A 14,516-nucleotide genomic window follows, 5' to 3' on the forward strand; every position below is an offset into this window, starting at 1 on the left:
CTGTACCAAATATTAACATTGATTTTCACAGGTGTTTACTTATTTGCAGCAGTAACATACAAATAAATTATTAAAAAATCATACATTGTGATTTCTGGATTTTTTTTTTTTTAGATTATGTCTCTCAAAGTGGACATGCACCTAAGATGAAAATTTCAGACCCCTCCATGATTTCTAAGTGGGAGAACTTGCCAAATCACAGGGTGTTCAAATACTTATTTTCCTCACTGTATGTCCACTTGATAACAGCAAACAGACACATGCGTGTCACAGTGGGCCGTTGTTCATCCATGTCTGTCCAAACACAGTACGTGGTGTCCAGCTGGACTGTCCAGATCCACAGATTTCCACAGCCGCTTCAGTGGGAGGACACATCTGTCAGTTGTCAGCGCATAGACCAAAGCCACACTTCTGTGGGACTTAAGGCAAATTTCTCTGCGAGTACGAAGGTGACTGTCTGCAGTCTGTTATCATGCCAAGAGTGCGACTGGCCACACATTTTCTAAGTGCCATGTGAACGTTGTTAGATGCCATCATTCTGAAAAGCCATAGTTTTCTTTTTCCAGTTGTTGTGGCACCCACGAACTGAACAATTAATGCTGCTCATGTTTGGACACTACTCGCATACTGTGTTTCCATGTAGCTAATCATCAGATGCAGTGGCAAACTGGAAATTGTTTGACAAAATAAGGTGAATACAGATGGGAGTCCGCATCACTCTTTAAGATGCAGTCAGCTACAAGGTGTGGCAGCCCTGGTGAATGCATTTCACACGTGATGGTGGGCCCTTTTGAACAGGTGTGCTCTCCATCTCTGGGTCCAACATGATGACTTCATTACTGCAAACAAGCGCTTCACCCTGATCTATCTCATCTGGTTCATCTGAGGGCAGTCCATTTACATTTTTTCCACAAACCTGATTGGTTAATCGTGTGAGATTTGAGACCATATAATATCGGGGTAACAGTGGCAAAATATTCAACCGTTTCACATTTGGATGTATTACTCTGCGCCTTGACTGGTGTTCTGATGAGATGTCATTCCTGACAGGCCAGCCCTCTGCGCAACTGCGCAATATTGTTGGGATGCAGAACTGTCGTTTTATGCAAGGAGACGCACAATTCGACAGAACACCGGCTGTGCGTGGTGCTAGCTGTTAGCACTGTTAGCTGATAGTGAGAGAGTGGCATACCACCACCACCGAAATGGGTGAATTTAAGCTACCATACAAAAGTATTGATGTTGTACAAAACAAATGACCATTTCACATTTGATGGATTACTCGTGCCAACCGCTGTAGAGTGACGATGCCTCACGGTAAGTGTAACCCGGGTGACAAATCCTGTCATTTTTATTTTGAGTCTTTCCCATATTACTTGTACCTTACATGCTGGCTCTTATGTAACTACGTCAGACGGTCATGTGACCTAGCGCGGCCAATTGTGTTGGCATAAAGAGACGGAAGTGACTTGCTTCTGTTAGGAGCGTGGGGCACGTGCATTGCGGGTAGGCTGCAGGTATGTTTAGCGTTTGTGCTTTTCCTAAATATTCTAAACCCCTGAAACTAAAGCATATACTTTCAGAGTGCAGGAGCCTTCAAATGGTGCCGTCGATCTGAAACAACTGGGCGTAGAATGTTGACAATCTATGGAATCGGCCAGGTTTGATGGCGAGCTAAACAAGCCTAAACAGCTGTCTGGGACTTCCAGAAGAGCTCCCTGAATTTAAGTCAATCAATCAATCAACTTTTTTCTTATATAGCGCCAAATCACAACAAACAGTTGCCCCAGGGCGCTCCATATTGTAAGGCAAGGCCATACAATAATTATGAAAAACCCCAACGGTCAAAACGACCCCCTGTGAGCAAGCACTTGGCCACAGTGGGAAGGAAAAACTCCCTTTTAACAGGAAGAAACCTCCAGCAGAACCAGGCTCAGGGAGGGGCAGTCTTCTGCTGAGACTGGTTGGGGCTGAGGGAGAGAACCAGGAAAAAGACGAACTGAATGTGAACTGAATCTCTTGCCTTGGTCTGGTAGGAGGCGCCATTGTGCAGCCGCCTTTTCCTTCTTTTTGTTTGCCCCTCTGCAACTCTTAATCACGGCCCAAATATACACATCTTTGTTGGACTAAAAACTTTGTCCAATATTTGAACCATTTCTCCTTCTGGGTCGCGTGAGGCTGTTGAACTGTGGTGCCTTTGGGCAAAATTAAAACACATTGACTGGAACTTGCAGTCGCAAGATACCACGCAGGGATTTTTTGTGGTTGTTGTTGAATTGTTACATTTGGATTGTGAACTGTGATTACTCGTGACTTTACTATTTTTATGGTGTTTACCGAATGGCCATTCAGATATGTTTTGTATGTTAAACTGTTTGTCTTTCACAATATATGGTACCGCTCACACCAAAAGATAATTCGTGGTTCATTTTTATTCTCATCTCCTAGAGCCGTTCTTAGTTCTTCTGATCTAGATTATCTGTTAGATGTATTAGTACTGATACTGCGCGTATCGCTTTGTGAAAGTCATGTGACCGATACAGGAACTGTTTCGAGCTGACACTGATGCACAAAAGTGGCTAAACTGTTTATAAGGAAGCATATCTGTCAACGGGACGCATCTGCCAAAAAAAATCTCTCATCTTTTGCCGTGTATCATCAAATCCACCAAGTCATGGAGCAGCAGCAAACAAAAAGGAAAGTTTCCGGCATGTGGGATCATTTTGATGTCACGTCAGAAAATATGGTACGTTTTAGGGTGATTCTTAGACTACGGGCACTTATGTCCTTTGATCATATTGTATGAAAAACAGAAAAAAGGGGAAATTTCACTTTTATAGTTATCTTTACAATGAAAGTGTGTTAAGAAATTTGTTCTAGTAGTCTATGACGACTTTTCACCTTTTTTCAGCATCATTATATGCAAATATTGCTGTTTTGTGCTTGTCCCACACCCAGACTTTTGATCTTCAAAGACAAAAATGAATGGTAAAGAAGTTTTTTCTAATGTTTTAAAATATCTCTGAATAAAATATCAGTAAAATAATCAAAACATAATTGGGGTATTCAATGTCATACAACTGTTGATTTTTTTTTAAACAAAATGTAGTTGTCCCACACTATTGCCGTAATTTCCACAACACTGTCCCTTTAAACAGTTTGTATGAAAGATTGTTTGGGTAGTTTCTATGGAGATAAACAATGACATCAGAGCACATGTGTATAACGCCAAATCACAAGTTTCCCCAAGGCATTTGATATTGTAAGGCAATGGTGTGGTGGAAATTACATTTACAAGACCAATAGTGCCCATAGTTAAAGAATCACCCTTTAATTTCCTTGTTTCATCCAGCACCAAGTTTCCACTTGATCTATCTGAAATCCTATTAATTTCAAAGTGACTCTTAATTTACTATTCATATTTTCTGCAGGTTAAATGTAACATTTGTTCAGTAGACCTTTCCTATCTAAACACGAGCACCTCAATGCTGAGACATTATAGGACCAAGCATGAGAATGAAGTCCCAGATACACCCAGGATGAACTCAGGTATACAGCCAGTCTACAACTTAGTTATTGATAATTCCTATTAATTTATTCTTTACCTCATTTTTAACCATCAAGCTTCCAGCAAGCAGATGCTGGATGAGGCTCTGCTGAGTTTCATGGACTGCCAGCCCCTCAGCACTGTGGAGAATGAAGGGTTCAGGTTCTGCAGCCCTCAGTATTATTTGTCGTTTGGAAATCATGTACTGAAATGTCAGTTTTTAGATGACCTTTGGCAATATCGACATCGAAGTTGGCAGGCAGACCAAAAGTGCCAGAGCTGATGCTATCCAAGAAGTGCAGAGGGTACCTGGATCCTCTTAGATACTAAGACAACCACAAGACAGTATATCCAAACCTCTTCCAGCTGTCAGTTTCTCTGCACTCCAGCCTCATCTGTGACCAGGTGTTTTCTAAAGCTGGAGAAGTTGCATCAAACAAATGTTACTCAAATTCAAGACTTTGAAACAATTTTTTGAATAAAAATTTGTAAAAAAAAAAAAAAAATCCCAGTCCACAAGCATCCTCATTCACATGTTCACTTGCATTTTCATGTTATATGTTTGCATTATTAAAGATTTTAAATTTAATGTAAGATATGAAATCAGTGTGAGTTGCGCATCAACTCTGGTGCCTGTAGGGATTTTTTTTTGGTCCAGCAGGTGTCGGTATTGAGTGACAGTATCAATACTGGGCGGCAAAGTGTTGAAACGCTTCTTGACGCATCACAAATGAAAATTACAAATGCTCCTAAGATAACAAGTGAACAGTAGTTGACATACACCAGGACTAGTCAAAACATTGACTGAGGCTTATGAGTTCAAGGCCGCCACTGCTCTCCATGTAGAGCTGAGCCTGATCCATCTGCTGTGGTGACCCAGAAATAAAGGACTAAAACACATCTGGCCATTTAAACAGGTACAGCCACATATTAATCTGCCCCCCCCCCCCCCCCCCTTTTTGAACACTGACATGACTATTTTAACATACAGAAGCTACTCCAGTTAAGCTCATCCTCAATAAATATGTCAGACAAGTTTTATTCACCTTTGAAAAGAAAACATACAAGAAGCACTGAAAGAAGCAGCAACACCAACAATGCACTGAAAAAGAAAAAGCCACTTGAACGCGTCGTTACACTCAAACCTGCAGTCACAACACGGTCGTTTTAGACAGATTTAAACAGAACTTTCACCCTTATATTAAAGTCAGACCTGTATTTGCTTTAAAGCTTTATGTTGATCGGTGGATTGAACAAATGCCCAGGTGAAGGTTTCAACAGCCACACCTTCAAATTTAACTCAGTCCTGCTCTTGCTGTGGATATTCGTCATCTTCTTCAAAATCACCCTCGTCGTCGGCCGTGGCGTCCTGGTACTGCTGGTACTCAGACACCAGGTCATTCATGTTGCTCTCCGCTTCAGTGAACTCCATCTCATCCATGCCCTCACCAGTGTACCAGTGGAGGAAAGCTTTACGCCGAAACATGGCAGTGAACTGCTCTGAGATTCGCTTGAAGAGCTCTTGGATCGCCGTGCTGTTGCCGATAAACGTGGCAGCCATCTTGAGGCCGCGAGGAGGGATGTCGCAGACGGCGGTCTTGACGTTGTTGGGAATCCACTCAACAAAGTAGCTGCTGTTCTTGTTCTGCACGTTCAGCATCTGCTCGTCCACCTCCTTCATGGACATGCGGCCGCGGAAGATGGCGGCCACAGTTAGGTAGCGGCCGTGGCGTGGGTCGCAAGCAGCCATCATGTTCTTGGCATCAAACATCTGCTGCGTGAGCTCAGGGACAGTGAGCGCTCTGTACTGCTGGCTGCCTCTGCTGGTTAGTGGTGCAAAGCCTGGCATGAAGAAATGCAGGCGAGGAAACGGCACCATGTTCACTGCCAGCTTCCGCAGGTCAGCGTTGAGCTGTCCGGGGAATCTGAGGCAGGTGGTGACGCCGCTCATAGTAGCGGAGACCAAGTGGTTGAGGTCACCGTATGTGGGGGTGGTGAGTTTGAGGGTGCGGAAGCAGATATCATAGAGGGCCTCGTTGTCGATGCAGTAGGTCTCATCTGTATTTTCCACCAGCTGATGGACAGACAGCGTGGCATTGTAGGGCTCAACCACAGTGTCCGATACTTTAGGAGATGGGACCACACTGAAGGTGTTCATGATGCGGTCAGGGTACTCTTCTCGGATCTTGCTGATTAACAATGTACCCATCCCAGAGCCGGTACCACCACCCAGAGAGTGAGTCAGCTGGAAGCCCTGGAGGCAGTCACAGTTTTCAGCCTCCTTCCTCACCACATCCAGGACCGAGTCCACCAGCTCTGCACCCTCTGTGTAGTGACCCTTTGCCCAGTTGTTGCCAGCACCACTCTGACCTGCAACATAAGACGCACATCAAGTCTGACAGCACTTAATGGCGACTGTACTTTCAAGTTAGTCTGCAACAGACACGCCACAAACAAGATGAAAACAAGCATTTCAGGGCCACTAGAGAGACCTAATTTCATGAATTTCCATTTTATATTCTTGTATCCTTACTGTAATAAAAGGAATGTGTCTCTGTAGACCTTTCAGTGATACCTGCCTAGTGCTATGGCATATGTACTTGATGTAAATGCCGTAGCATTGGACAGATATCACTGAACTTTAAGTGTCTTTCCTTAACCTGCAATGAGCTCTGAAATATACTGAAACGTGTGTATATTAAAGAGCAAAACTCACCAAAACAACTATGTGGTATAAAACAGACAAATAATTACATGTAAAATGTACATTTACAAATTATTGGCCCCTAATAAATTCCTAAATCACACGATGTGAGTTTGCACCCTGACTACTTACAGTAGTGTTCACAATAATAGTGTTATGACTAAAAAGATTAATCCAGGTTTTGAGTATATTTCTTGTTACATAGGAAACAAGGTAGCAGTAGATTCTCACAAATCCAACAAGACCAAGCATTCATGATATGCACACTCTTAAGGCTATGAAATTGGGTTATTAGTAAAAAAAAAAGTAGAAAAGGGGGTGTTCACAATAATAGTGTGGCAGTCAGTGAGTTTGTCAATTTTGTGGAACAAACAGGTGTGAATCAGGTGTCCCCTATTTAAGGATGAAGCCAGCACCTGTTGAACATGCTTTTCTCTTTGAAAGCCTGAGGAAAATGGGACATTCAAGACATTGTTCAGAGGAAGAGCGTAGTTTGATTAAAAAGTTGATTAGAGAGGGGAAAACTTATACGCAGGTGCAAAAAATTATAGGCTGTTGATCTACAATGCTTTAAAATGGACAAAAAAAAAAAAAAAAACAGACGCATGGAAGAAAACGGAAAACCACCATCAAAATGGATAGAAGAATAACCAGAATGGCAAAGGCTCATCCATTGATCAGCTCCAGGATGATCAAAGACAGTCTGGAGTTACCTGTAAGACACCTGTGTGAAGCTAATTTATTTGCAAGAATCCCCCGCAAAGTCCCTCTTAAATAAAAGGCATGTGCAGAAGAGGTTACCATTTGCCAAAGAACACATCAACTGGCCTAAAGAGAAATGGAGGAATATTTTGTGGACTGATGAGTAAAATTGTTCTTTTTGGGTCCAAGGGCCGCAGACAGTTTGTGAGATGACCCCCAAACTCTGAATTCAAGCCACAGTTCACAGTGAAGACAGTGACGCATGGTGGTGCAAGCATCATGATATAGGCATGTTTCTCCTACTATGGTGTTGGGCCTATATATCGCATACCAGGTATCACGGATCAGTTTGGATATGTCAAAATACTTGGTCATGTTGCCTTATGCTGAAGAGGACATGCCCTTGAAATGGGCATTTCAACAAGACTGACCCCAAGCACACTAGTAAACAAGCAAAATCTTGGTTCCAAACCAGCAAAATTAATGCCTTGCAGATGTGAAGAAATCATGAAAAACTGGTTATACAACAATACTAGTTTAGTGATTCACAGGATTGCTAAAAAAGCAGTTTTAACAGTTTTGAGTTTGTAGCGTCAACAGCAGATACTACTATTATTGTGAACACCCCTTTTTCTACTTTTTTTTTTACTAATAGCCCAATTTCATAGCCTTAAGAGTGTGCATATCATGAATGCTTGGTCTTGATGGATTTGTGAGAATCTACTGAATCTACTGTTACCTTGTTTCCCATGTAACAATAAGAAATATACTCAATCTGAATTAATCTTTTTTAGTCACATCCTCGCAGATGTGAAGAAATCTTGAAAAACTGCTTATACAACCCCTGGCAAAAATTATGGAATCACTGGCCTCGGAGGATGTTCATTCAGTGGTTTAATTTTGTAGAAAAAAAGCAGATCAGACATGACACAAAACTAAAGTCATTTCAAATGGCAACTTTCTGGCTTTAACACTAAGAAATCAAGAAAAAAAATTGTGGCAGTCGGTAACGGTTACTTTTTTAGACCAAGCAGAGGGAAAAAAAAAAAATGGAATCACTCAATTCTGAGTAAAAAAATTATGGAATCATGAAAAACAAAACACTCCAACTCATCACTAGTATTTTGTTGCACCACCTCTGGCTTTTATAACAGCTTGCAGTCTTAGGCATGGACTTAATGAGTGACAAACAGTACTCTTCATCAATCTGGCTCCAACTTTCTCTGATTGCTGTTGCCAGATCAGCTTTGCAGGTTGGAGCCTTGTCATGGACCATTTTCGTCAGCTTCCAAAGATTTTCAATTGGATTAAGATCTGGACTATTTGTAGGCCATGACTGACCCTACGTGTCTTTTTTGCAAGGAATGTTTTCACAGTTTTTGCTCTATGGCAAGATGCATTATCTTGAAAAATGATATCCCCAATTGATGGGATTAAAAAAAAGTGTCCAAAATAAACTTGTGCATTTATTGATGATGTAATGACAGCCATCTCCCCAGTGCCTTTACCTGACATGCAGCCCCATATCATCAATGACATGTTCTCTTCAGGCAGTCATCTTTATAAATCTCATTGGAACGGCACCAAACAAAAGTTCCAGCATCATCACCTTGCCCAATGCAGATTTGAGATTTATCACTGAATATGACTTTCATCCAGTCATCCACAGTCCACAATTGCTTTTCCTTAGCCCATTGTAACCTTGTTTTTTTCTGTTTAGGTGTTAATGATGGCTTTCGTTTAGCTTTTCTGTATGTAAATCCCATTTCCTTTAGGCGGTTTCTTACACTTCGGTCACAGACGTTGACTCCAGTTTCCTCCCATTTGTTCCTCATTTGTTTTGTTGTGCATTTTCGATTTTTGAGACATTGCTTTAAGTTTTCTGTCTTGATGCTTTGATGTCTTCCTTTGTCTACCAGTATGTTTGCCTTTAACAACCTTCCCATGTTTGTATTTGGTCCAGAGTTTAGACAGCTGACTGAACAACCAACATATTTTGCAACATTGCGTGATGATTTACCCTCTTAAGAGTTTGATAATCCTCTCCTTTGTTTCAATTGACATCTCATGTTGGAGCCATGATTCATGTCAGTCCACTTGGTGCAACAGCTCTAAGGTGTGATCACTCCTTTTTAGATGCAGACTAATGAGCAGATCTGATGCAGTTGTTAGTTTTGGGGATGAAAGTTTACAGGGTGATTCCATAATTTATTCTTCAGAATTGAGTCCATATTTTTCTCTGCTTGGTCTAAAAAAGTAACCGTTACTGACTGCCACAATTTTTTCTTCTTGATTTCTTAGTGTTTCTTAAAGCCAGAAAGTTGCCCTTTGAAATTACTTTAGTTTTGTGTCATGGCTGTGATCTGCTTTTTTTCTACAAAATTAAACTGAATGAACATTCTCTGAGGCCGGTGATTCCGTAATTATTGCCAGGGGTTGTACAACTAAATACTAGTTTAGTGATTCACAGGATTGCTTAAAAAAAGCAGTCTGAACATAATAGTTTTGAGTTTGTAATGTCAACAGCAGATGCTACTATTATTGTGAACACCCCCTTTTCTACTTTTTTGCTAATAGCCCAATTTCATAGCCTTAAGAGTATGCATATCATGAATGCTTGGTCTTGTTGGATTTGTGAGAATCTTCTGTTACCTTGTTTCCCATGTAACAATAAGAATCTTTAGTCACATAGCACTACTATTATTCTGAACACTACTGTATGTCAGTCAGCAGGAAAACCCCACAGGGTTGATGTGATGCACTAGAAGATGCTGTGCATTTTACTTGGGGGAGATCCTGTTGCCGTCTGTGTGTGTATGTGTTCAGTCTCCCCCCCACCTAATCCCACTCACTGTACTCATAGGCATGACCTTTAATATATTAGGTTATTGTGAGGGAATGCAATAAGCCTGACATGCCCCTGTTAAATCAGACTCCCCAAAAGGTGGTGATTTGACACTTCTGGTTTCACTCATTTTAAAAGATCTGCAGTGCACACAGTGATTACATTTCAATAGGGGGATCAGATACAATTGGCAGAGAAGTCTGCAAATTTACAACATGGAGTTAGAGTAAATTGTACAGCTACCTTTGAAATGGATGTGATAGTCAAAAGAAAAGCCTGAGGGACAAATTGATCCAGAATAAAGCATAATCCAGCAACAGAACTTTAAACCTGTCATTGCATGACATGGAATTGCAGAAGCATAAATCAGGCTTTAAATTAAAATCATAAATGGTAAATTTCTTTAAATTTGACAGCTCAACCATTTTACATTTATTTTGATAGTACCTGGATGTGTTGATGTATTTGGTTAACTGATAAAAAGGAAAAGTGTTCAAAACAAAAGCTTAGTTCAGCACAACTGGCCCCAAAATGGCACTGTGTTCTCAGTTGTCACTACTCTGTATAAAGGGACATAAGGAGGAACCCCCCACCACCACATGCACTGCCTCGGGTGATAGTTGGCAACAGCACCACTATACTAAAAATTTGTGGAGAGAACCCTGAATTTCAATACCTTTTAAGACTTTACAAGTCTGCTGGAATGCAGCACAATCAGAGAAATCAAGTGATGATAATCTGACATTAAGTTCTGGTATCTGAAAGATTAAAGCTCATCCTTACCAAAAACAAAATTGTCTGGTCTGAAGATCTGGCCAAAAGGCCCAGACCTAACAGAGTCCATAGTGCCTGGCTCCAGATCCACAAGAACAGCACGGGGGACATATTTACCACCTGGACAGAATAAAAATGAATAAAAAATTTAAAAAGTGAGGAAAATAGTGTCCATTCATAAACAAACAAACTTACCTGAAGCCTCATTGTAGTAGACATTGATCCGCTCCAGCTGCAGGTCGCTGTCACCATGGTACGTACCAGTTGGATCGATACCATGCTCATCACTGATCACCTCCCAGAACTGTAAGACGCGCAAAAAGCAAACTGAGTCGAAGCTCTAGCTGTTTTTTTTTTTTAAGTTTTAAATGCAGGCCAATGGTTTTTTAGGTTCAACTGTTGGGACCAACAGGGACTAAATATCTGATTTTCATGGTGATGTAGAGTTGGCACTTGTTTTAATGTATTAATAGAGAGAAGATGGCAGGAGTTTGTAAGAATTTACTTCCTACTCCTTTTCAAACATTGTGGTCATTTTCCTTTATTCATTCAACTATTTTCTTGGAACAAAAACACTGATAATCAGTCCGGTTTTGATTTAGATGGTCAACATGGTCTTAACACGATTACATTCCTGTTTTATGCAATGAAAAAGGTGACTGTCTAGTGGTTAAGTGTTGGACTTGAGACCAGGAGACCCTTGGTTCTAACCCAAGCCTCAGGAAAATCACTAAGGGTCCCCAAATTGCTCCCAGTGTGCAGAGAGCACCTTACATGGCAACACCCTGACATCCGTGTCAGGGTTAGAGACATTGAGTTGTCTTTTCTGGGACGCAACAGTGCCACACAGGCCTGGCATATGTACTACAACATTAAAGCTTTGAGGCACAGAATTTGCTTTGAACATTTTTGTAACTGAATTATTCGAGTTACTCGACTAATCGTTTCAGCCCCACTCAGTTATTTAAGGCACAAGTTTGGGGCGGGGTGGGGTAGACTTATCCAAGACTTTTAATCACAAGACCGACAAGATTTTTTAACTAGACATCGGTCTAGCAGGGGAAAATATCTACTAGACATAGGCCAAAAATTACTGGTCCGTGACCTTGGACCAATGGATTTCTCTACCCCTCGGTGTGCAAGTGTATTTGTGTGAATGGATGAATGTGAGGCATTACTGTAAACCGCTTTGATCATCTGATGCAAATGGGAAAAAAGCTATATAAATGCAGTCCATTTATTTAAGAATGACATCCTCAGACAAGTATATCCTTACAGAAGTTTGCCCAACTGGAAGAAAGCCAAGTTAAGATGAGGCCTGTTGTCAGCAGGACTGGCATCTCGTCCGTACCAAGATGAAGCTGTCATGCTATGAATCAGGTGAATTGTCTCTATACACCCCCAAATGCGGTACACAGCATGTTTTAACTGTGTGCATGTGACAGAAGTGATTCGTAGTGGCACGCAGTGAAATCTGACACCGTTACAATTTGTGTCAAATCTTGACAGTTTGTGACTATGCTTAATGACGTGTGACAGGTTGGGCTCCAAGAACTAGTGATGGGATGAACACTGGTGCGTCAACACTGTGCCGAGCACACAAGAATGAAACCCCGTATCGGTGTGCGTATCGCTTTAAGAAAAAAAAAAAAAATCACGTGACTGATACAGGAACTGTGTTCGGCTGCGACGCGCCAAATTGTGTTTATAATGAAACAAACTACCGACATGTTGCGGATTTGTTGGATGGAGTTTTGCTGGTGGATTTTTTCTTGCCCTCACCTTGCTCCACTGACTTCATGGATCATTCAAAAACATTTCCCCAGTCTGGAATAATTTTTATCTTTGACACCAAATAAGAAATCTTTTTCTCCTTTGGGCATTGTTTACTGTTATTTTTCCAATTAGATATGTTTGTACTCCTTTACAATACTGGAAGAATAACCAGAAAACATATCCACACCTTTATCAACTCACTGAAATTTTTATGCTCACCATCTTCATCTGTACCCTGTGAAAGAGTTTTTTCTAAGGCAGGGGAACTGGTGTGTAAGAGGAGAAATCGCCTTGGAGCAACGACACTTCAGAAACCTTTGTTCTTCAATAAAAATGCATAAATGAATCTATTTTCAGTCTTTTATTTCATATGCTTTAACACTTAAGTTAACAAATTTCCATACACAAATTACAAATTTTAACTCTGAATTTTATTACTTTTCCATCTTATTTACCTGCAACGATTTTATAACTACTGCAGGGGTGACTATTGAGCGACCAACACAGTGTCACAGTGCTGACAGTTTGTGTAGTGTCAATACACTCCTTGAGGTATCATCATCCCATCACTACCAAGAACCATCACAGGAACCATTACAAATGCTGTCACACTCCATTAAGGATCACCACTACTCAACACGGATCAGCACGCTCCTCCACGACATGAGGCAAAATGAGGGTGGTGCGTGACATTCACGTAAGATTTCTTTTGACGCCAAAAAGCTCCATGAAAATCAGACCAACTACACGCATTCTTAAGTAGCCTATTCAGATGTGTTACGTCACGTTAAGAATGTGCCACAAATGACAGAAAAGTTACATTTTTAATGCATCCTGCCTGGGTGTAAACGCAGAATAACCGACGTGATGCATAAGCCTTTTGGTGTGTCGTGATGGATTTAAAAAAAAAGATAACAGTGGCAAAAATGAAAAGCTCACATCAACTGCATTGCCCGCTGTTTGTTTACACACCAGCTGGTGTTGCTAAGCGCTCACAGACCGAGTGCCCGGATGTGCGACCGAGTCAACAGAACTGCGCAGTGCTCCCTGCTTCTCCCATCACAGGGCTTTTTACTTGACAGTTACATTCGCTGACCTAAAACATCATCTAAGAAAACTTGAGTAGAACCGTGTATTACGCCACTGGTGTGTATAAATAAATTCTTACATCAACATATCAATTGAAATTGTGTTACGAGAGTGGCTGGCGTGACTTCCCATATCTATATAATGACACTCCCCCGTCCCTTTTTTTATTATCTTGTTCACAGTGAAACTGATTAGTCATTTTGGAGAAATGTTAACATGAAGAACGTTTCCCGCCCTCCGCTGGCGATCTGACAGCTGATTGGCTGCAACTGCTGCCTTGTGAATTTGAAAATTCTCTGACGTCAGCGACTCAAGCTGTCGCACCCCCCCCCCCCCCCCCCCAAAAAAAAGGTGAGGCACAGAGAACAATAAGACAGAGACGACCGATTAACGACATGAAGTTTTAGTTCATATAGGCTACTTAATTCCCCTGAAGTTTACAACATCAAAAAATAAGTTTGAGTGGTTAAAAGCAGTTCGACGGCTTCGTGCTCCATTTTCTCCAACTCGTGTTCTTATCGAGAAGAACAACGGTTCACCCGGTTTAAGTACGCATTTAAAACTACTATTAGAGAAACATCGTGTTACTGTTACTTTAACGCTGTTTAAAAGAACTACAACACGGAAATGTTTTAAGGACGTAACAGAAATAAAACTCAGACGTCGGTTTGCTTTTGCTCACCTTAGCGCCAATTTGATTGCCGCACTGTCCAGCTTGGAGATGCACAATTTCCCTCATATTTGAACAGTATTTTTGTTTTCTGCCGTAAGACCAGCTGAAAAAGCAACCTCTCGCTTCTGTGTCCGGATGTATGAAGGCGGACGGACTCAGCGCGCTGCTTTTATAACCTGAACGTTGACTGACACAAATCTAAACCAATGACGTTGCGAATGCTGACTCGTCATTGGCTCAATCCATATGTCAATCAACTTTTTCTGTCCACCTCGTGACGCGAGGCGCGGACGTGAAGTGACGGTTCACCTGCATGTCAGGGCCAAGATGATGATGCAACATGTTTCTTTTCGGTCTGGAAACATCAGTGCAAGCGAGTGTGTGATTGTCACCTAAAAAATTTTCC

The 14,516-nt window shown here is 41.3% G+C and overlaps 1 protein-coding gene across 1 annotated transcript; it reads right to left on the reverse strand.

The window, feature by feature from the left end:
* Window positions 1-4,845: 4,845 nt before the first annotated feature.
* On the reverse strand, window positions 4,846-14,244 carry LOC117510095 (tubulin beta chain-like). Its single transcript, XM_034169712.1, has 4 exons — window positions 14,120-14,244; window positions 10,768-10,876; window positions 10,582-10,692; window positions 4,846-5,917 (listed from the first exon to the last, which is right to left on the reverse strand). The coding sequence occupies exons 1-4, from the start codon at window positions 14,174-14,176 to the stop codon at window positions 4,848-4,850; spliced, it is 1,347 nt and encodes a 448-aa protein (XP_034025603.1). The 5' UTR covers window positions 14,177-14,244; the 3' UTR covers window positions 4,846-4,847.
* Between the last annotated feature and the right edge of the window lie 272 nt (window positions 14,245-14,516).

This window comes from Thalassophryne amazonica, chromosome 5 (assembly GCF_902500255.1).
Source record: "Thalassophryne amazonica chromosome 5, fThaAma1.1, whole genome shotgun sequence".
In the NCBI taxonomy this organism is placed as follows: domain Eukaryota; kingdom Metazoa; phylum Chordata; class Actinopteri; order Batrachoidiformes; family Batrachoididae; genus Thalassophryne; species Thalassophryne amazonica.

What these genes read in the sequence shown, in the direction of transcription:
- LOC117510095 (XM_034169712.1), bottom strand. Translation starts at nt 14,176, where the DNA reads ATGAGGGAAATTGTGCATCTCCAAGCTGGACAGTGCGGCAATCAAATT. An exon ending in GCAATCAAATTGGCGCTAAG is followed by an intron (nt 10,877 to 14,119) that starts GTGAGCAAAAGC and finishes CGCGTCTTACAG; the next exon opens with TTCTGGGAGGTGATCAGTGA. An exon ending in ACCAGACAATTTTGTTTTTG is followed by an intron (nt 5,918 to 10,581) that starts GTAAGGATGAGC and finishes CTTATGTTGCAG; the next exon opens with GTCAGAGTGGTGCTGGCAAC.